Source organism: Talaromyces rugulosus, chromosome II, assembly GCF_013368755.1.
Source record: "Talaromyces rugulosus chromosome II, complete sequence".
NCBI lineage: Eukaryota > Fungi > Ascomycota > Eurotiomycetes > Eurotiales > Trichocomaceae > Talaromyces > Talaromyces rugulosus.
This window is the reverse complement of record NC_049562.1, coordinates 6,151,394-6,170,532: the sequence shown is the minus strand read 5'-3', so window position 1 is coordinate 6,170,532 and position 19,139 is coordinate 6,151,394. Positions and strand designations below refer to the sequence as shown.

Here is a 19,139-nt window from a genome sequence, read left to right as displayed (position 1 = left end):
CAAGTATTTACTATCTAGTAGATTAAATCAAACCAATGGGAGATAAGGCCCTTTTTTGTTTTCTTTTTGACATCCGCGAGCTATGGCTTGCTGACTTGCAGCTCTAGTTCAGATTCGTTTTTTGTTCTCTTCTCACCTATGGAAAAGCAAACTCCGAGATTGGGCAGGACATGACTCAGGGAACCGGATCTACCTGCATGTAAATTTTTTTTCTTTTCTCTTCTTTCTTTTTCTTCTTTTTTTCCCTTTTTCCCTTCTCATCGTGGACTTCACGTTACACTACGGAGCGGCGCGGCCCTTCTTCTCCCTTACAGGAACGCCTTTTTTTTTTTTTTAACTTCAAAGTTGGCGCTGTCACAAATGGTCGTTGACGTGCAGAATAAGCCAAGGGAAAAAGGGAAAGGAAAAGGGGGGAAAGAAAAATAGCAGGCTCGATCTGGACCACGATCACCAATCCTGCGACTAGAGAAAGATAATCCCACAGATCGCAAGGGTATACGATGCCCTCCTTTTGAAGAAAAACAGGTATTCTAAGTTCGTTTAGCTGAATATTACAATAAAGCCTTGAATTGAAGCATTGTATCATTGTAGCAAAGGGTGGGAAAGCAAACCCTAGGGCAAAGATGTCCTTTATAGGAAGTACATAACTGAGGTAAATAATGATAATAAACATAGAAAGAAAAAAACACCTTGTAGGCCAGCCCACCATCGGAGAAACATGCGCTAATCCATTAGATGACACTCCGATCCCTAGTACAGACATGAAAATACTTGACTAGCTGCCATGACGGCTTTTTATTGGTATTTGCGCAGCTATAGTTACGGTTAGTGGCGGTGAAAGAAAAATAAAAGGCCTGCTTGGGCGGAGAAAATGACTTACATCAAGGGTAAGCGAGTTGCTACTATTTTCTGTTTGGTCGCGGTAGATACCAACTAATGCCTCACTCAATTGAAACAGTCCTGTTTTCAAACTGATCACAATAAACTGCATGCCAGGGGACGCGTGGTCCCGGATGTAGTTAGCGATACGCGCAACATTGGTGTTGTCCAGAGCTGCATCGACTTCATCAAGGACGAAGAACGGAGATGGCTGGTAGGAGTGAACTGCAAACAGTAGTGCAAGTGCCGCCATTGTCTTCTCGCCACCAGACAAGTGCTCCATATCTCGGAAACGCTTGAGCGGGGGCATGGCGTGGTACTTGATACCATCTAGATACGGTTCATCTGAATCCTCAATATCGAGATAACTAGGCAAATGTTAGGCAAGTGACATCAGAAAAATAAAAGGCTCCACAGATGACTTACGCTTGACCACCAAGAGGATAGTTAGCACTTCTCGTGAGTTCCCGGTAAATGGGACCAATTTGCTCGGAAATGTGTGAGAATGCCTTGTTGAATAGTTCAGACCGCTTCCTCATTATAGATTCAAAGTCGTCCTTGGCCCTCTTGGCCCGTTTTCGAGCATCCTCGAAATCTTTCTCTGTACCTCGAAGCTTGTTCTCAACACTTTCTAAACGCTCCAAAGCTCGAGAGTTGGGAGCCATTTTGTCGAGCTCGGTATTCAGGGACCGAATACGCTCTTGTAACTCTTCCTCGAGCTTCTCTTCCGCAGTCTGCAACACAATCAGCATAGGATACATTCGAGCACACACAAATACATACCTCTTTCAAAGTCTCGCCTAGAGAATCGAAGTCAACTTCGATGCCATAATCCTGTACCGCAGGCGTTTCCAATCCAGTCGCGTTAGCATCTTCGTCAATATCCATAGCATCGGGATCGGCATTTTGCACGAGATCATCAATGGGCAAATTGTCCAAAGCCGCTGAGTCATCTGATAAAGGAACGTCAATGCCCTCGAGCTTACAACGACGCAGGAGGCCGTATCGATTTGAAGAGTTGCGTTGGATCTCTCCTTCCAAAGTTCCCACAGTCCGAAGAGTGTCCTCGACATTCTTCGCACGTTTCTGGAGCTCTCGTCTCTGGGCAGCCAACTTTTCTTGGGACTCGGCGTATAGTTCTTTCTGTTCGTCCAGGCGTTCCCGAAGAATTTCAAGCTCGGCACCTAGCTCATCCAAACGGTTCCGGATGCCATCCTGTTCGGCTTTCAATCCCTTGATGAGAGCTTCGTCACGGTTGTACTGTGCTTGCAAAGCTTCGATACGGTCATCCGTTGCCTGAAGACGTTGTTGTTCAAAGCTCAGTTGGTTCTCAATCCTGCTCTTTTGCGTGGTAAATTCAACCTTCTTGCGAGCGGCTTCTTCTTGCAAAGAACCTTGCTGTGCTTCGTAATCCCGAATGCTTTCGTATCCATGGCGGCTGCAAAAGTCACCATAGATCTCATCCTCAACACTACCAACAGACTCCTCTGATTTCTTGATAGAGCCGTCCAACTGCGTCAATGCCTTTTGCTTCTCTCGTAGCTTGGGTTGCACTTCTGATAGCTGCTTTTTAGCAAACTGAAGTTCGCTACCTTTGCTCTCCAGGTTGCGGTCCAAGGCTTTCAATTCTTCCCTGGCATATGTAAGACGCTGTTCAAGGCCAACGAGGTCACCTTGTAAGGTTTCTTCATCCGTTCCTCGACGGTGACCCTTGGGCAGAGCAGCAAGGTCACCCAGCAGCTTATCCTTTAGTTTGTGAAGATTCTCCAGCTCCGAGTCGTCCCATCGCTTGGAGCTTTGGTGTCCTGGCCCACGACCACCAGTCATAAGACCACCTTTATGTATCACAGTACCATCGAGTGTGACTGCTTTAGCGTCGACTCCCTTTTCATAGCACAGATACTTGGCAGTATCGAGATCATCGCAGACAATCGCATTACCACAAGCGTAGCTGATAGCTCGTGCAACAGAATTCTCGTAATCAACGGTTTCGATAGCCAGACGCATTCCCCGGTGCATACCCTTGAGGTTCGAGTTAAAGGCTTTCACCTGAATAGTCTCCAGGGGAATAAATGTAGCCTGTCCAGCTCGCTGGTCGCGAAGATGTTGAATGCACTCCTTGGCTGTTTTTTCATTGTCGACAACGACAGCATCGAAATGACGGCCCAGGACGGTACTGACAGCTTCGGCATACTTCTTCTGCTTGGGCTTGCAGAGATCGCTGACACGGCCCTTGACACCAGGGAAGATACGTTTCAGAGTAGAAATCATCTCCTTCATTCGAATTTCTCGTTCACTTTGCTTTCTGCCATCGTCGGCTTCCAGTAATTTTTTCAAGACAACCTGTAGCTTTTCTTCAAGCTCAGTGCGCATTTGAGAAGCGCGAAGTCGTTCAGATGCTACAGCATTTAACTCTTTCTTCTTGCGGTCAATATTTTGAGATGTGAGCTTGATCGTGTCATTGATGTCCGATTTGCGTTCCTTCAAAGTCTTCGTTTCCGTTTCCAGGCTTTGGAGTTGCCACTGCGCACTCTCGAATTTGCTGTTCAGGCTGTTTACCGTTTCAGCGTCTGTCTTTCGTTGACGTCGAAGATTGTCTAGTTTCAGCTGTTCGGCTGAAGAGCGCTTGTTGACTTCCTCCTTGAGTTTGTTGTATTCCTGAAGGTCTGCTTCGCTGAGTTGGCCGCCTGCCCTGCTCATGGTCTTCTCCCAGTCTGCTTCCCATTGAGCTTGAGCTTTTTCCACAACTTTCAAGTCTTTCTCGAGGCGCTTGGCATTCGCATTTTGAGACTCCCGCTCTTTGGTAATATCCGAAATCCGAGAAGTGTATCTTTGAACCTTGCTGGAAGTGATTTCAATCTTCTCCTCGACAGGGACGAGTGAGTTCGTGGCATCTTCAATGTCCTTCTCTTTCTTTGTAATGCTACGCTCAGCATTGGATACATTTCTACCGACTTTGGCGTGTTCCTTCTTAGCTTCCTCCAGATTCTTTTCGTGCTTCTCAACACCCCGACGGTATTCCTTGAGCTCATCTTGGTGTTTCTGAATTTCTGCACTAGATTCATCAATCAATCGCTGGAAGTGGAAAAGCTTCCAGAGGATGTGAGTGATGATTGCCTGATCGCGTTCCTCGGCCTTGCGTGCATAGTTCTCGGCTTCTCGCTTTTGTTCTTGGTACTGTTTGATTTCGGAGTTGATTCCTCGGCGGCGATTGAGCTGGAACGTTTGCTGTTCTCCTGCCTCTTCTTGCTCGGCTTTAAGACGCTCGTACTCGGCCTTGTACTCCAGACTGCCGGAGATTTGCTCAATTAACCGAGTCAGGTCTCTAGGTGATTGTGAAGCAATAGCTTCGACATCTCCTTGGAAGACGAGGAAATTGCGCGCTTTTATCAAGATATTCTCCTCTTCCAACGCCTCGTTGTACTGCTGGGCGGTCACGGTTTTGTTGTTGATACGATATTCGCTGACGCCAGAACTGGTGATCGACCGCTTCCAGTGCTGTTCTTCCCCGGCATCATCCTCGTAGACAGCCATTACCCATGCGGAGCGCGGGTCATCGCGGTCGCCCTGTGACTGGGAATTTTCCACGTCTGATCCATCTTGCGCGTCGTCGCCGCCGTCGCCGCCGTTCTCTTGAGCGTCGATTGTGGCGGAGCCATCACCGTTAATCTTGGATGTCCTGAGTACACGTCCACGGTAGACGAGATCCTTGAGGTTGGTTGACCGGAGATGCGACGATTTGATACCTAGCACAAAAGAGATGGCGTCCATCCTTGACACTGATAAGTAAAACGATTCACGCGCATATCAACACGAGCAAGAGCTTACGAGTTTGACTTTCCAGAGCCATTAGGCCCAATAATAGACGTAAAGTAGGCATCGCCGAAAAGTAGAACATGATGGCCCTTGTAGGACTTGAAATCTAACCATCCAGTTAGCACGGTTCGTATAGCTTCAGACAGGAGCAACACATACTGAAAAGCTCAAGCCGAACAAGCTTTCCCATCTTCGCAGCACTACTACGGTCGCTACCAACGCGTTGACAGCTGTAAAGGAGGTGTATGGCGTGGTAGCGGAGAGGGGTAAAACTGATGTCTTTCCTGTCGCGCTTGCTCTCCGGACGCGACTAAGACCGCGCCGACCTGGGGGTGGGATCACGTGAAGCGCGCCAACGTGTAAGTGACTCGACGCCGAGTAAACAGGTAGTTTTCTATTTTAATAATGATTTTTTTCACTGGTGTCGATTGTTCTTCGGATTCCGTTAGGTGGATCTATCACATTGACAAGGTTACAGCTCTATGCTTACTCACGTTGTGCCCATATCTCATCATTCAAAAGCACGACTCATCGCACAAGCTTCAAATGTTAGCTTTGAGGTGTTAGGATTTACTCGATACTACATAGACGCCCATAGAATAGCGTTTGCTCCAATTCGAATATATCGTACATGAAAGTCTCTACGATGAGACTGACGGCAATGGTATAAAATAATAGCACACATGGAAGAGCAAGTATGGAAGTCTTGCTCTTCCATAATATATATACATAAAATAAAAAGCAAATTAGGTTCAATAGACTTTTTCATCCCAGCTCGACCTACTTTCGAGCCTTCAAAGGGGTGCCAATTGCGAATATATCATTGGAAATATATCCATTTGAATCCATTCGGTAGTGTCCCCTCCACCCATCCACTTCAACCAGTATCATGTCCTCTTGGGTAAAAATCCGCCGAAAAGATAAGACGAATTGGAAAAAGGTGTAGCTTATAGCTTTTCCTGGATTCTTGAAGAAGGAAACTCGCGTCGTAGGAGGAAGACGTAACTTGCCGTCAGGGGTTGCGCGACTCGGATCTACCACCAGCTTGCGGGCAAATACCAACTGACGAGGTGTAGTTGTTATGGTATATGGCTTTCGGAATGGTATCATTGATCGTACATCGATCAGAAGCTTCACACCTTCAGTTGAGCTAACCGCTGTGATTTTCCTGATCAGTTTCCCCGCTCGGGAAACGAAGACTGTACCCAGCGCGCTCATGACAACGCACATGCTAAAGTAAGCACCTTTCAGCCATATAGCAGGGTTTTCTCCAATGTTCATGGTAGAGTTGATTATGGCGTATGCAAAACAGAAAGCGGAAATGCCATAGGCTCCGAGTATGTAGCTGCCATGCGATGGTGCTTCGAAAAGCAAAACGCGTCCGGCCTTAACAACTTTCTGCTCGAATTTTCCAAAACCCTCTGGTCGTTTACCCATAAACCTGAAGTTCGCCGCAGTTTTGGAATGGCTCGACGGGTTTCGCGGAGGCGAAGGGGGTTTCGGCGGAGCATGTCGTGGCTGTGACTTGGCCAAACGAGCCGTTAAGGAGGAAAACGTTCGCGGTGACGAATAAATGCGATTTGTAGGGTATTTAAGGGCGCCGAGGCGCAATGTGAAGCTTCTGGGAATCATCTCATGCAAAGAATGGCCTGTTCAAGTCCGCATTAGACATGGGCCTCCAACAAATGCGGCGGAGCTCAAAACAGAAGCTGTTGCTCGATTGAGATATTGGACGATGCTCACCGATGCGCTATATGCAATTAAAAAAAGGAGAAAACGAAAGAAAACGCTCTTTGTTGTTGCTTTTTCACCCGTATGAAATATTTTGGATGCTGTTTCTTAATGGGGCAACAAGGCAAGACCCAGTCCGGCGAGCTTGGATCAAGCCGCTAACGCTCACCGGAACGATCCGATAAGACTTCGCTGGGCTTCCTCAACCTCGCCCTCAACAAAACCCCCGACGTTTGGCCTTTATGCTTGATTCCGCTTTCTAGAGGTTGGCTGCGAGGCTTTGGGTTTTCGTTCTAGCCTTGTGGAAGTACCATTGTATACCGGGCTAAGAGACTCCACGATTTAGCCTAATCCTGGCAGTTGCTGTGTCTCCATAGACAGACAGCATCAAACAATGGCTTCAAGCCTCTCATTCAGACAAGTCCCCCTGGGCATTGCGCGACGATACACCAGTGTCAATCACATTGCGAGACGTATGTTAAATATCCTCTGTTTCCTTCGAGGGCTTGCTAACAAAAAATACTTGGCAGGCTTCCAAAGCAACGCCGCGACGCAAACCCAGAATCCTGCCTATCCTTTATATCCCTCCGTCACTCAACTGCTCCATCAGAAGGGCGTTCCCGACTCTGAAGTATCCAAAATCCCCGCCACCGGCCCCAAGGGCCGTCTCCTAAAGGGCGATGTTCTCGCGTACCTAGGATCCATCCAGGCCGACTACCCGGCTGAACAGGCTGCGCGCCTCGCAAAGATGGCCCATTTGGATCTCAGCAACATCAAGATTGCACCGCCTCCTGCACCTCCCAAGCCCGCCGCGACGCCTGCTGTTGAGGAAGCTCTTCCCGAATTGCCCTCTGACATCTCCGTCGCCGCATCGATTTCTCTTGAGTCGGTCTTGTCTACTCAGAAGCGCATTAAAGAAACCCTCGGGGTTACTGTCCCTCTATCTACTTTTATTGCACGGGCTACCGAATTGGCCAATGACGATCTACCCCGATCGGCCCTCTCTCAGCCATCTGCCAGCGAGCTCTTTGATGAGCTTCTCGGCGCCGCACCGGTTCGCTTTGGGCGTGGAAGCTACATCCCCGAGATCAATACTGTCCCCATTGATGAATTCGAAACATACGAAGAGGAGCAGTACGTTGAGGAGGATATCATCGACATCCTGGCCGGAAATGTTTCTTCCCCGAGACGTCCTTCGGCTCCTGTGGCTCCGGTCGAATCCAACGGCCCTATTCCCGCTGCGCTCAATGTATTCAGTCTGACCGTCCCCGCCGGAGAGGAGCGACGAGCCAGGACGTTCCTGGATCGTTTGAATACCATTTTGACGGCCAATCCCGGCAGCCTTGTTCTGTGAACCTGGGGTAGAAGTGATACTTTTGAGAGTTTGACTAATAATAGACGATATGAAGGGCAAAAATAGCATAACCATGTACTGATTATTTCTTTTGTAGTATATTCCTTGGTGTTTTCCGAATTAATGCATTCTTAGGAAGAGATTCTTTACCTAGCCATTTTTAATGTTCTAGACAGCAAGTTTGGTAGGAAGAGCCAATTCCTCGATGACATCGTCAAGGCTAAGCTTGGCCAGCTGAGATACCAAGGTTCCCAAGAAAGAAACCTTGATGTCGAAGATTTCTAAGAGAACCTGGCCGATTTGTGCCTAAGATGTGTTATTGTGATTAACTACATTAAACACATTAGGAACAGTAGTCTCATTACCCTTGCTTGCCCGCCATTCCGCGGCAGTCCACAGAGCGCGTGCAGCATCTTTAACGTATATAGTATTGACCTTTAGATCTTTTGAGTAGAGCATTTCCAGGCCCCGCTCGAGAAACTTATGCGTTCTTACGAGACAGAGACCAATAGAAAAATAGCGCCGGTCATATTCATGTTAGCAGCCGTTGTAGACCTACATGTATCCAATCCTCTAGACCTTTTTTATATTCTGAGATATGTAATATAAACAAGCACTTTTACGTGTTGTACTTTTTCGAATATACATCAATTTAATTGATCACATCATTTGAAGTGGATCAGGTATCGGTTGATATATATATATATATCTATGATAGGCAGTAGAAGCCACCATCTAGGAATCAACATGAATATATGTAAAACTATGGGTTCACTTCTTGCACAGGTGCATACAAGTAGCCTAGTAACTAGCTGGTAAAGTCATATTATTTAATTTAAAAATAAAAAAAAAATTTTGATTAATCTATATTTATTAGTAAAATAACTACTACTAGTATTGATTTACGAGGACCAGAGATAATAGAAGGGAGCTGAAGAGCTAGATGGGCGGGCGACAGAGTTATATATCCTATATTTATATACATAGATATACTACATACAATAGTGGCGATATGTGCTTTCAGACAGTACCAGTGGAGACACTTCCATATTTCGGAGTTGAATAGTTACCGAAGCAACTCTCATCGAAGTTTGCCTTTATAATATTTTCTTTTTGAACGTTGATGAATGCTTGCAGCTCACACCACCCGTCATCGCGCTGGCCACACTCAGCGATACTCTGTCCAAGAGGGATTGTTCTTTGGTTCATCAGCATATGAACATATGTAGTCTCAGTGCCATTAAGGTCATATGCAGAAGCTTGAGAGCCATGGGGCCGTTTGGCAAGCACGGGCCTTGGCGCTTTAATTACTTCGATATTGAATCGACCTGCGAACGGAACTATATGGCTCACGATGAGCTGGCGATTGGGTGGTGGACCGGAGATAGGAAGGAACTCAGCAAATTGTTTGAGGCCAAGAGCGGTCAAAATAGAAAATATGTTGGTATCATGACTAAAGTCGAGATACAAGGTCTGGTTCAAAGGGAATGTCGTAGCATTATCGTCTAAAGTCTTATTGATAGCGATGGAATTCTCATCCGGATAAGGATAATGTTGCTGCAGTCGCGCAATAAGCTCTTCAACGTATCCCACCCCAACAGCACGGCCTGTGGGTGACGCAAATCCATTCCCTCCGTAGTAACTCAAGTCATTGGCGTACTCAAAGCCGAGCCACTCGTCCCAGGTAAAAAGGGAGCAGAAGTGACTAAAGCCTAATGCAACAGTCTCATAAGGACATAAAGTTTGTAAATTATAAGTGTCAGAAGTTGTCCAGTTTTGGTTTCCAGTCATCGATTGGCGAAACCGCCGAGTTGCTTTTTCAAGATATATCTCTTGCCATTGAGTGGAGGCATCATCGCCGGCGGACGATTTGCCGTTGTTGTGATTTGTGCACTCTTTGTCGCTGGCTAGAGAGTTGTTGAAGCCAGGATGTTCCGTGATAACCTCTAATGTGACGTTCCGAGTCCAATCCGGGCCAAAGAATCCATTAAGAAAGTTCTCAGCGGATTGAAGCATTCGAACTTGGGTCGTGGTGCGAGAAATGAGTGGTCTAGATGGATCGTATAATCTGCCATAATTGAACCAATGGAGGACGCCACTGTCGAAAAGCTGCTGACGCCCAAGAGCTGTCAACTCTTCTTCTCCAAGCTGATAAGTCCAGTCATTGAGGAACGACAAGTCACCTGTGAAATTCGTCCCATTTCCCCGAAGCTCAGTGATCCGATCAGAAACAGTGGCTACAGACGCGTCACTGGTAGGATACCGAGATCCGTGGCGATGAACCATATGCATCTGTGTGATATTAGTGCCAGAAGGAAGTGGATATTCGTCGATTCCGAATCCCGAGGGATTAGGCAAATAGGGCCTATTTTTCTGTGAGTTACCCGGTCGATGATCTGCTAAGACCTAGTCACACGTACGATATATTGCCCATGTGTTTAAAGATTTCCGCATCTTTTGGGCCCCCAAATATAGGAACGTCAGTCACCACCGGGGTGTTGGGCTTATAGGAGTGGTATTCAGGAGCAAGCAGAGTGGCCTGGGCTAGAAAAGGAGCCTCTCCAGCTTTTGTGGGACCTTTCAGCAGCTGCTTGTCAGTCCCTTCATCCTACGCGTGAGTATTTCGCTGAGTAACATACCGGCATATGGACCAAAGCTTGTCTGAAAGTAGTCCGGAATTGCTGAAGAGGCCCCAACACCACCAGCATATGAGGTTGCGGCAAGCCCAACAAGTAGCAATTGAGAAGACCAATGCATGGTTGTAGAAACATAAAGAATTGATAACTAGATGAACTCATGCACGGGTATCCCCCCTCATTAAATATGCCTTTCGCAACATCCAACCCCCATATTTTCATTGGCTGATACGCCGGCTTTTGTTAATACTTGGCTCCTCATTCAGTAACCGAGTATAATTAGTTACTATCTTTCAAGGCAAGGAATGAACTTCGCCCTACTAGGCTGAAAAGGGCTCAACTCTTATTGGTAAAGAAAGGGGTTTCCTAGTTCTTATAGTTCGACACAAGGCTGACTCGGCAACCAACGGTAAGAAGAATCAGCTTATAAAAATCCCAAAAAAAATAATCTCGGTACAAAACAGAGGTTCAAATCATGAAGTTTTCAAAATTGAATTTCAACCCACGTGTAGCACTACCCCAGCCTTCCCATGGGGCCCCGCATCCAGCATCACAACCATATGTCGCTAACAGTTACGCACCAACCACTTTCGGAATCATAGCGCGTGCCTACAGTCAACTCACAATGATTTTGTTAGGTGATGTAACACCCCGGGCTAAAGAATTGGGCTTAAGGTGATTTCTTCGGAATTGGGTTTCCTTCAGAACTCCCCTGTGACTCGGAATCATGATTCCATTCAGCCAATTGTCGTCCGTCATTGTGGACAGGAACAAGAACTGCCATACGGGCTGGACTGAAATGTGCCTTTGGCTTCAATAGCCGATCAGCTTTGGCCCTCCCCGGCCCATCCTCTGAAGCTCGACATTCGAGCAATCTCAACTCAATCTCCTTGTCAAATTTCCCTCATAAATACGTAGTACTCTCCTGGCCTCAAAATGAACTTTCGAGGGATAATCTTCTATCTAACAGTCCCTGGAGCTTGAAGCCCACTCCTGGCACGATGAAGACAGACCGGGATATCAGTAATTCAATGGGCAATGCCCTGCCAAATATTGAGCACGTTGAGCGCCAGGCCTCTATTTCAATAACCAAGGAAGCTAACAATGCCAAAGCCGCCACGGCTAAGGAGCATACAATGACTCTGATTCAAGGAATCAAAACATACCCGAAGGCGATCGCGTGGAGTGTTCTTATTTCCACGTGTATCGCCATGGAAGGGTATGATATTAGTCTTGTCAACAATTTCTACGCCTTTCCACCTTTCCAAAGGAAATATGGCGTGCTGACTTCGGATGGCTCCTATCAAGTTCCAGCCTCGGTACGTCACAGTGACCCATCCTTCCTTCTTCTCATCTTTGAAGCTTTCTTCACTAGAATTTTGATAAATCGCTAACCTTGCATCTTCCCACAGTGGCAATCAGCCCTTAGCAATGGTGCCTATGTTGGAGAAATCATCGGCCTTTTCATCAACGGCTGGGCCTCAGAACGATTTGGATATCGATATACTATTATGGCCTGTTTAATCCTGATAAGCGCATTCACAGCCATCTTCTTTACCGCGCCAAATATCAAAATTCTTCTAGTGGCCGAGATTTTGGCCGGAATTCCTTGGGGCGTTTTTCAGACACTCACAGTCACCTATGCCTCTGAAGTTTGCCCAGTCGTTCTCCGTGGTTACCTCACAACTTATGTCAACTTCTGCTGGGGCTTGGGGCAACTCGTGGGAATTGGGGTAATCAGATCAATGTTCACGCGGAATGATCAATGGTCCTATAGAATACCATATGGGTTGCAGTGGATGTGGCCTGTCCCCCTCTTTGCCGCAGTCTTCCTTGCACCAGAGTCGCCATGGTGGTTGGTTCGAAGAAACAAAATTGAGGATGCTCGCAAGGCACTTCTTCGCTTAACAAGTACCGACCGCGAAGCTGATTTCGATGCTGACGAGACTATTGCTATGATAAAGTATACCACCGAGCTTGAGCACAACCTTTCAGAAGGTGCTTCATATCTTGACTGTTTCAAGGGAACGAACCTAAGGCGCACAGAGATTGTTTGTTTCGTATGGGCGATTCAGAATCTTAGCGGGAATACCTTTTCCAACTTCTCTACATACTTTTTGGAGCAAGCAGGACTATCGGCATCTAATTCCTATAACTTTGCTATGGGGCAGTACGGAATCAATATGGTCGGCGTCCTCGGAGCGTGGTTCCTCATGTCATTGGGATTTGGTAGAAGAACTCTATATCTCTATGGACTCTCTGCGCTTTGCGCCATACTCCTAGTCATTGGATTTCTTGGCCTTGTTCCAAGTGCAAGTCCGCATAAGAGCCAATCATCGCTCGCAACAGGTTGCATGATGATTATCTGGGCTCTGTTTTATCAGCTTACAGTTGGAACTGTGGCCTACTCGCTCGTGGCAGAAATTTCTACTCGTCAATTACAGATCAAGACGGTTGTACTTGGGCGAAACCTATATAATATCGTTGCCATAATCTGCGGTATTCTAACCCCGCGAATGCTGCATCCTGATGAGTGGAATTGGAGTAACTTTGCCGGGTTTTTCTGGGGAGGAATGTGCTTTTTCTGCTTTATCTATACCTTCTTCCGAGTTCCTGAAACAAATGGCCGGACATTCGCTGAAATCGACATGCTTTTCGAAAGCAAGGTATCTGCTAGGAAATTCGCGAGCACAGACGTCTCTATATTTGAGGAGGACAGCACGCACGCGTTTGACGAAAAGGTGTAAGCTTGAGGAGTTATTGCACTATATAAAATCTCGTCTTGGCAATGATTTATTCTGGCTTCTAAATAGGAGAATATTGTAGCCAAACATTAGTTATCCAATAAAAACCCAATATGAACATTGAAATAATTCCTTTCCATTACCTTCAAATATCAATTGCATCAAATCAATTAATTGATATATATTATTGATGGTTTATTTCAGGAGTGGAAAGCGACATTTAGACGCGGTATAAATTCAAGATTCAAATGTTTCGTAGAATAAATAAACGCAGATAACTCCCCGTCAATACTCGAAAACTTCGAGTCGTCAATTTCGCTTGCATAATATAACTAAAGATACAGAGAGGTGTTCTTGAATGCTCATGGAGAAGGAAGGGGGTCATGCAGTCATCACTTTGAGAAAAATTTAAAGAGAACAAAACCGGTAACCATGCCAAATGAAATTTCCCTTAAACCCGATGCACAAGCTCGATGATAATTACCGACCTGGAAAAAAGCAAAATATATATGGAAACTCCCCTAAGCGCCATCGCCATATAACAAGGGAGGGCATTATACTGAGAAACGTAATATGCAACGGAACAATGCAAGATGTGTAAAGACGTGAAACAAAGGCCAAATATAAAGCAAAAAAAGAACACTGCAAATTGCTCCTAGTACATGCAAGCTGATTTTCGGGGCCAAATGGCCAGAAATGGCACCATTGCTAGTCAAATGTGAGTGACTAGAAATGAGATATGCATTGATATACCAAATACTGTAGACTACCAGGTTGGCAGTCTTGTTGATCACTGTCTGTGTCATGGAAGATGTATGTAACGAATAAGGAATCATCGTATGACACCCCATTCATTCAGTCGACTTGTTCTTCGCCAGTCGTGCCCTCTTTGGGCGCCGAAGATTTTCCAGAACCTCAAAGTTTCGTCACCTGCGCCTGTGACGATGGTCTGGCCATCTGGGCTAATCGCAAGATATAGAACCCGAAAGGTGTGGCCTGTGAGCGAGACAATCTGCTCCATACGAGGATACTTCCATATCACAATCTGGTTCTGACTGTAACCATGTGTACTGATGATTTCGTCGGAATTCTTTGACCACCCCAGATTGCAAACCTGGCTCCCGGTATCGATCTCTTTCGTCATCTCGCCAGTGCTAGTGTTCCAGAACTTGATTGTTCGATCAGCGGTTCCTCCACCCGAAGCGAGGAGATTGTGTTGGTGAGGTGACCAGGCAATGGCCTTTACAGCAGCCGAGTGCCCGGAGAAGCGGTAAAGTGGCGTTTCCGACAACTTGTCCCAAACCATGAGCTTGTTGTCATTGCCTCCAGAGGCTAATTGGCCATCTTCAGTGTTCCATTTGAGCCCGCACACCTCCTGCTTGTGTCCTGCCAGCCGGCGAAGATATTGGTCGGGTGAGCGAACGTCACGGTGGAAGATTAGCCGGTCACGCCCGCCAGATGTGAGAATGTGATCGTTCCAGGCTAGGGCACCCACGCGATTCTGATGCCCGATCATAGTCCGTAAGCGGCGACAACTCTCCGCATCCCAAATATGGACTAGACCTTTTCCAGTTCCGATTGCGATATGGGTCCCTCGCTGGATCCAACTAACGCTGGTGACAGTGTCATCTTTCAAATCGCAAAGTCTTGTGACTCTGCCAGATTGGGAATGCCACATATATACGGAGTTTGCTAGTCCAACTCCTAGTACATTTGTGCTTCCCCAATCAACTAGATTCAAGTAAAAATCATCTTGTAAGTCGGGGGCATCCAAGACTTTGTATGGAACCTTTTGAACTGCACGAGGCTGCTTCCGAGGAGTCTCTAATATCCGTTGGCTGTTGTAATGAATTGGTGACAAGCTATATAATTCTGACCGAGGGTTCAAGTTTGGCCCATGTTGACTTCGAGGAGTTTTAGACGGAGTAAGGGTGGTAGATCCAGGGCGAGGTGAAGCATAATTAAGGATGTTCTTGTGAGGAGTAGAGGGGGTTATGGAAGCTGGAGGAAGGGCGGCGGCAGGCAGAGAAGGTGGGGTATGAGATCGTGTTGGGTCGTGAGCAGTTGTGCTGAAATTGAGATAACCGTCTGCATCTGGGTCGACTTGGGGCACTGAGGTGCCGAACAGCTCGCTGCGTAGAACGCGAGAATACGTTCGGTTGGCTTCTTCAGCTGCGGGCAAGGTTAGTCTTTAATCTGAGTTTTGCGATTCGAGAATGTATTGGCATACTTTTTTGAAAATGGAGCTCTCCATGCGGAGCTCGTTTCCTACTTCTTGATGGCGTTGATGGACAGCCATCCTCACCCAACAGGCTGTACGTGGCCTGGAGGTCTTGACCTTCGCGATTTGGAATAAACCTGCGCATCAAGTCAATATAAATTGCAAAAAAACCAATGGAGGATAAGATAGCAAGACTGAGAAAGAAATCTCATGTCGAAGAATAGACTGACCTATCTCCGTACACTCTTTGCCTTTTGCGACTTGGGCTTGTGCCTGGTGTGCGTTCTCTTCGACGGCCGGCTTCATCGTAGTCCTTCAGAGCGCTGGCAAGCGCTACAGGATCAACAGCCTCTGAGTTATTGCGAGAGTGAGATCTGTTTCCGAGAGTATCGGGAAAGAAAAGAGTCGACTTGGTAGGCCGGCTGGGTGGGGTGCGTGTGATTGGTGGGGAAAAGCGATTTGATGCGATATTATTATCCACGGCTCCTGCGTTGGAAGCAGTCGAGAGTCCCGTCGCAGGTGCAGACGCAGGTGCATTTGATCCTCGGTCGTTGTCAGCCATTGTGCTGGGATTGGAGGAGACCCAAATCCCCCTGGCGACCGGGAATGAAGGTTTATCGATGTGCTTTGCTCCAAGGTGAACTTCAAGCGGAAGGAGTGTGGAAGCGCCGATGTGAATAGGTCGCGAGGCAATGGGAAAAGGAGCTGGGAAATGACTTCTAGTTGATAGCAGCTGTGTTGTTATCAGGTGGACCTCAGGGTGGTGATCGGTTGCTAAGCGCTGTGTTTGGCGTCTCAATCCAGCGATCGGATGGCAGCGCCCAGAATCACGCCGGTCGGCATTGGAGGTCCAAGTCAAATGTGAGGTAGCGATTCCAGAGGGTGTATAAACTATACAGGCCGGGAGCAGGTGGTAACAGGCAGAGTTGAGTGACTCGCGCTGTTGATGGGAGTCAAGTCGTCAGGGCAGTCGCTAAGTCATCCCTCAATGGCAACGGGGTCACGCGTTCGGGTGCGCTAGGCCCGATGCGGCGACATGCGCTAGACTGCGGGAGAACCACAACAACAAACTCTCACCAGCGCATATTATTACTACTACTTAAACCCTGGCTACAGATGGTGCTTGATGCGACGATCGCGATGTGACAAGGGCCCCTGCAGGAACACACGGTTCAAATCTTTAATGCTCGTCAGCCAACAGCCTCAGCCCGTCGCACGCTGCCTAAACTGGGTGTTGTTGTTTATAGCCGGGGCGCGTCGCGGTGTCTGCTGATTGCGCGCGCGCCCGCCTATAGTACGCTGCATCTCACGACCCTTGAACGCCCTAGCCCTGGTGTCCACTGTTGTTGTCTTGAATAGCCTGTCTGATAGACGCGCCCTGGCTTGCCGATGATTCGCCTAGACGTCTCTTCACTTGCAGAGGCGTGCGTACGTCACACACTCACAGCGTCGCTGGCGCTCGTCATATCTAGTGTTGCACGAACAACCTGCAGTTCGGTCTTTTTATTTCCAAAACAGACAATCTCGCATGGATCCAGTCTTTCAAGATTCAACCTCATTAACTTTAAAGCCAGGTGGGCCGCGTCGATGCCAAGCTAGGACCGTGGAGACAAAGCTGGTGTACGTATGTAGTTAGAGCGGTTCTTATGAGGCTATGGCTGTTCCAGTCGCTATAATATTTAGCCTATTCACAAATACTATAGTAAATTCTACGTAGTTGTCCGATTTTCACCAATACATACTCATGGTAGTATTGTGGTAAAAGGCCCACCGACGTCAGCCGCATCTGACCGCCTGCCAATCATCTGATTCTGCACACCAGTGTTATCACCGCCTCATGTCGCTTCGTCGCACTCTCATCGAATCTCTCATCCGATCTACTGCTCAATCCTATCGCTACTCTTCCACCATGGTCAAAGTCAATCATAAACAAGCTGCATTGGACTTTTTGTCCTTTGTCAATGCCTCTCCAACCCGTAAGAAAACGCCCTTATCAGGCCGCCACCATCTAACACACTGCAGCCTACCATGCTGTCAAGTCTAGCAAAGACCTTCTTGCAGCTGCCGGATTTCAAGAGATCAAAGTGCGCCAATAAGAGAAAAAAAACAGAAACTCTTATACATTCTCTCACTGACCGCGACCAGGAACGAGATTCGTGGAACTCGACTCTCCATCCCGGCGGTAAATACTACCTTACTCGCAACGCCTCTACTCTTGTGGCTTTTGCTATTGGCAAGAAATGGCAGGTAAGATTTTGCATTTTACAACACTTTTATGGAAGAAAAAAAGAGAGAAAACGTTTCTAATGGCACTCAAAGCCTGGTAACTCTATCGCCATGGTCGGGGCGCACACTGATTCCCCGGTTCTACGAATTAAACCCGTTAGCAAGAAGGAAGGCGAAGGCTTCGTACAGGTCGGCGTTGAAACTTATGGAGGGGGCATTTGGCACACCTGTAAGACACAACATTTAGACTGTCTATGCATATTGTAATAATAGACTGACTTATCAAAAGGGTTCGATCGTGATCTTAGCGTTGCTGGCCGGGTCATGGTGCGCAGCAAGGATGGCACAATTGTGCAGAAGCTAGTCAAGGTCGACCGCCCAAGTATGAATTGAGCCCGAGAAGTACTCAAGAGTGATTGACTGACGTGGCAATAGTTTTGCGCATCCCGACTCTGGCCATTCACTTGGAACGGAAAGAGACATTCGACTTCAACAAAGAGACACAACTGTTTCCGATTGCAGGCCTCGTTTCGGCCGAACTGAACAGGACAAAAGATCAGGTCGCCGATGCGTCCAAGGATGAGGGTGCAAAGAAATCCATCAAGGCTGCTACAGAGCGCCATCACCCATACCTCGTCGAGCTGATTGCATCCGAAATTGACGCTAAGCCCTCGGAGATTCTCGACTTTGAGTTGATCCTTTTCGATACTCAAAAGTCATGCCTTGGAGGAATGCTCGAAGAATTCGTCTACTCGCCTCGTCTGGACAATCTGGAAATGTCATTTTGCTCCGTCCGAGGGCTCATCGAGTCTGTCCATTCCGAAACGGCTTTGGACAACGACAGTGCTATCCGACTGATTGCATTGTTCGACCATGAAGAAGTTGGAAGCACAAGTGCACAAGGCGCCGACTCGAACACGCTGCCAGCCATCATTCGGCGCCTGTCCGTCTTGCCGGCCGAAGACTTTGGCTCCGAGAAATCGTATAACAAAATCGGCAACGATCTGGACATCTCCACTGCATTCGAACAGAGCCTTTCAACTTCGTTCCTGCTGTCCGCCGACATGGCCCACAGCGTCCATCCGAACTATAGCCACAAGTACGAAACCGATCACAAGCCTCACTTGAACGAAGGACCCGTTGTCAAGATCAACGCCAACCAACGCTACGCCACCAATTCTCCCGGAATCGTCCTCCTGCAAGAAATCGCAGAAAAGGCGGCTGAAGACGGCGGAGACGTGGTGCCGCTGCAGCTGTTTGTTGTTCGCAATGACTCGTCTTGCGGAAGCACCATTGGACCCATGCTGTCTGCCAACCTGGGGACGAGGACTCTTGATCTCGGAAACCCGCAACTGAGCATGCACAGTTGCCGTGAGACGGGAGGTACTCAGGATATTGGGCATGCCATCCGACTGTTTTCTAGCTTTTTCGACCATTATTCGACTCTGGCGCCTACCATTTTCGTTGACTAAGGGGGGTTGGAATTGCGGAAACACGATATATCACAGTTAACATGCAGATATTACTGCTAC

At 47.5% G+C, this 19,139-nt stretch overlaps 7 protein-coding genes across 7 annotated transcripts; 3 read left to right on the top strand and 4 right to left on the bottom strand.

The window, feature by feature from the left end:
* Positions 1-795: 795 nt before the first annotated feature.
* TRUGW13939_04613 (uncharacterized protein) lies at positions 796-4,885 on the bottom strand (the record flags this gene model as incomplete). Its single annotated transcript, XM_035487784.1, has 6 exons — positions 796-813; positions 881-1,247; positions 1,306-1,613; positions 1,663-4,651; positions 4,708-4,801; positions 4,855-4,885. 6 exons carry the CDS (start codon positions 4,883-4,885, stop codon positions 796-798), a joined length of 3,807 nt encoding a protein of 1,268 aa, XP_035343677.1.
* Positions 4,886-5,475: 590 nt separating this feature from the next.
* Positions 5,476-6,327, bottom strand: TRUGW13939_04612 (uncharacterized protein; the record flags this gene model as incomplete). Its single annotated transcript, XM_035487783.1, has 1 exon — positions 5,476-6,327. The coding sequence occupies one exon, from the start codon at positions 6,325-6,327 to the stop codon at positions 5,476-5,478; it is 852 nt and encodes a 283-aa protein (XP_035343676.1).
* Positions 6,328-6,820: 493 nt separating this feature from the next.
* TRUGW13939_04611 (uncharacterized protein) lies at positions 6,821-7,780 on the top strand (the record flags this gene model as incomplete). The annotated part of the gene is made up of 2 exons (XM_035487782.1): positions 6,821-6,899; positions 6,957-7,780. The coding sequence occupies 2 exons, from the start codon at positions 6,821-6,823 to the stop codon at positions 7,778-7,780; spliced, it is 903 nt and encodes a 300-aa protein (XP_035343675.1).
* A 1,020-nt stretch (positions 7,781-8,800) lies between these two features.
* Positions 8,801-10,537, bottom strand: TRUGW13939_04610 (uncharacterized protein; the record flags this gene model as incomplete). The annotated part of the gene is made up of 3 exons (XM_035487781.1): positions 8,801-10,145; positions 10,201-10,357; positions 10,420-10,537. 3 exons carry the CDS (start codon positions 10,535-10,537, stop codon positions 8,801-8,803), a joined length of 1,620 nt encoding a protein of 539 aa, XP_035343674.1.
* Positions 10,538-11,417: 880 nt separating this feature from the next.
* On the top strand, positions 11,418-13,163 carry TRUGW13939_04609 (uncharacterized protein; the record flags this gene model as incomplete). The annotated part of the gene is made up of 2 exons (XM_035487780.1): positions 11,418-11,735; positions 11,829-13,163. 2 exons carry the CDS (start codon positions 11,418-11,420, stop codon positions 13,161-13,163), a joined length of 1,653 nt encoding a protein of 550 aa, XP_035343673.1.
* Positions 13,164-13,992: 829 nt separating this feature from the next.
* Positions 13,993-15,943, bottom strand: TRUGW13939_04608 (uncharacterized protein; the record flags this gene model as incomplete). The annotated part of the gene is made up of 3 exons (XM_035487779.1): positions 13,993-15,332; positions 15,391-15,518; positions 15,612-15,943. The coding sequence occupies 3 exons, from the start codon at positions 15,941-15,943 to the stop codon at positions 13,993-13,995; spliced, it is 1,800 nt and encodes a 599-aa protein (XP_035343672.1).
* A 1,275-nt stretch (positions 15,944-17,218) lies between these two features.
* Positions 17,219-19,079, top strand: TRUGW13939_04607 (uncharacterized protein; the record flags this gene model as incomplete). Its single annotated transcript, XM_035487778.1, has 6 exons — positions 17,219-17,357; positions 17,404-17,465; positions 17,527-17,628; positions 17,701-17,836; positions 17,897-17,989; positions 18,043-19,079. 6 exons carry the CDS (start codon positions 17,219-17,221, stop codon positions 19,077-19,079), a joined length of 1,569 nt encoding a protein of 522 aa, XP_035343671.1.
* Between the last annotated feature and the right edge of the window lie 60 nt (positions 19,080-19,139).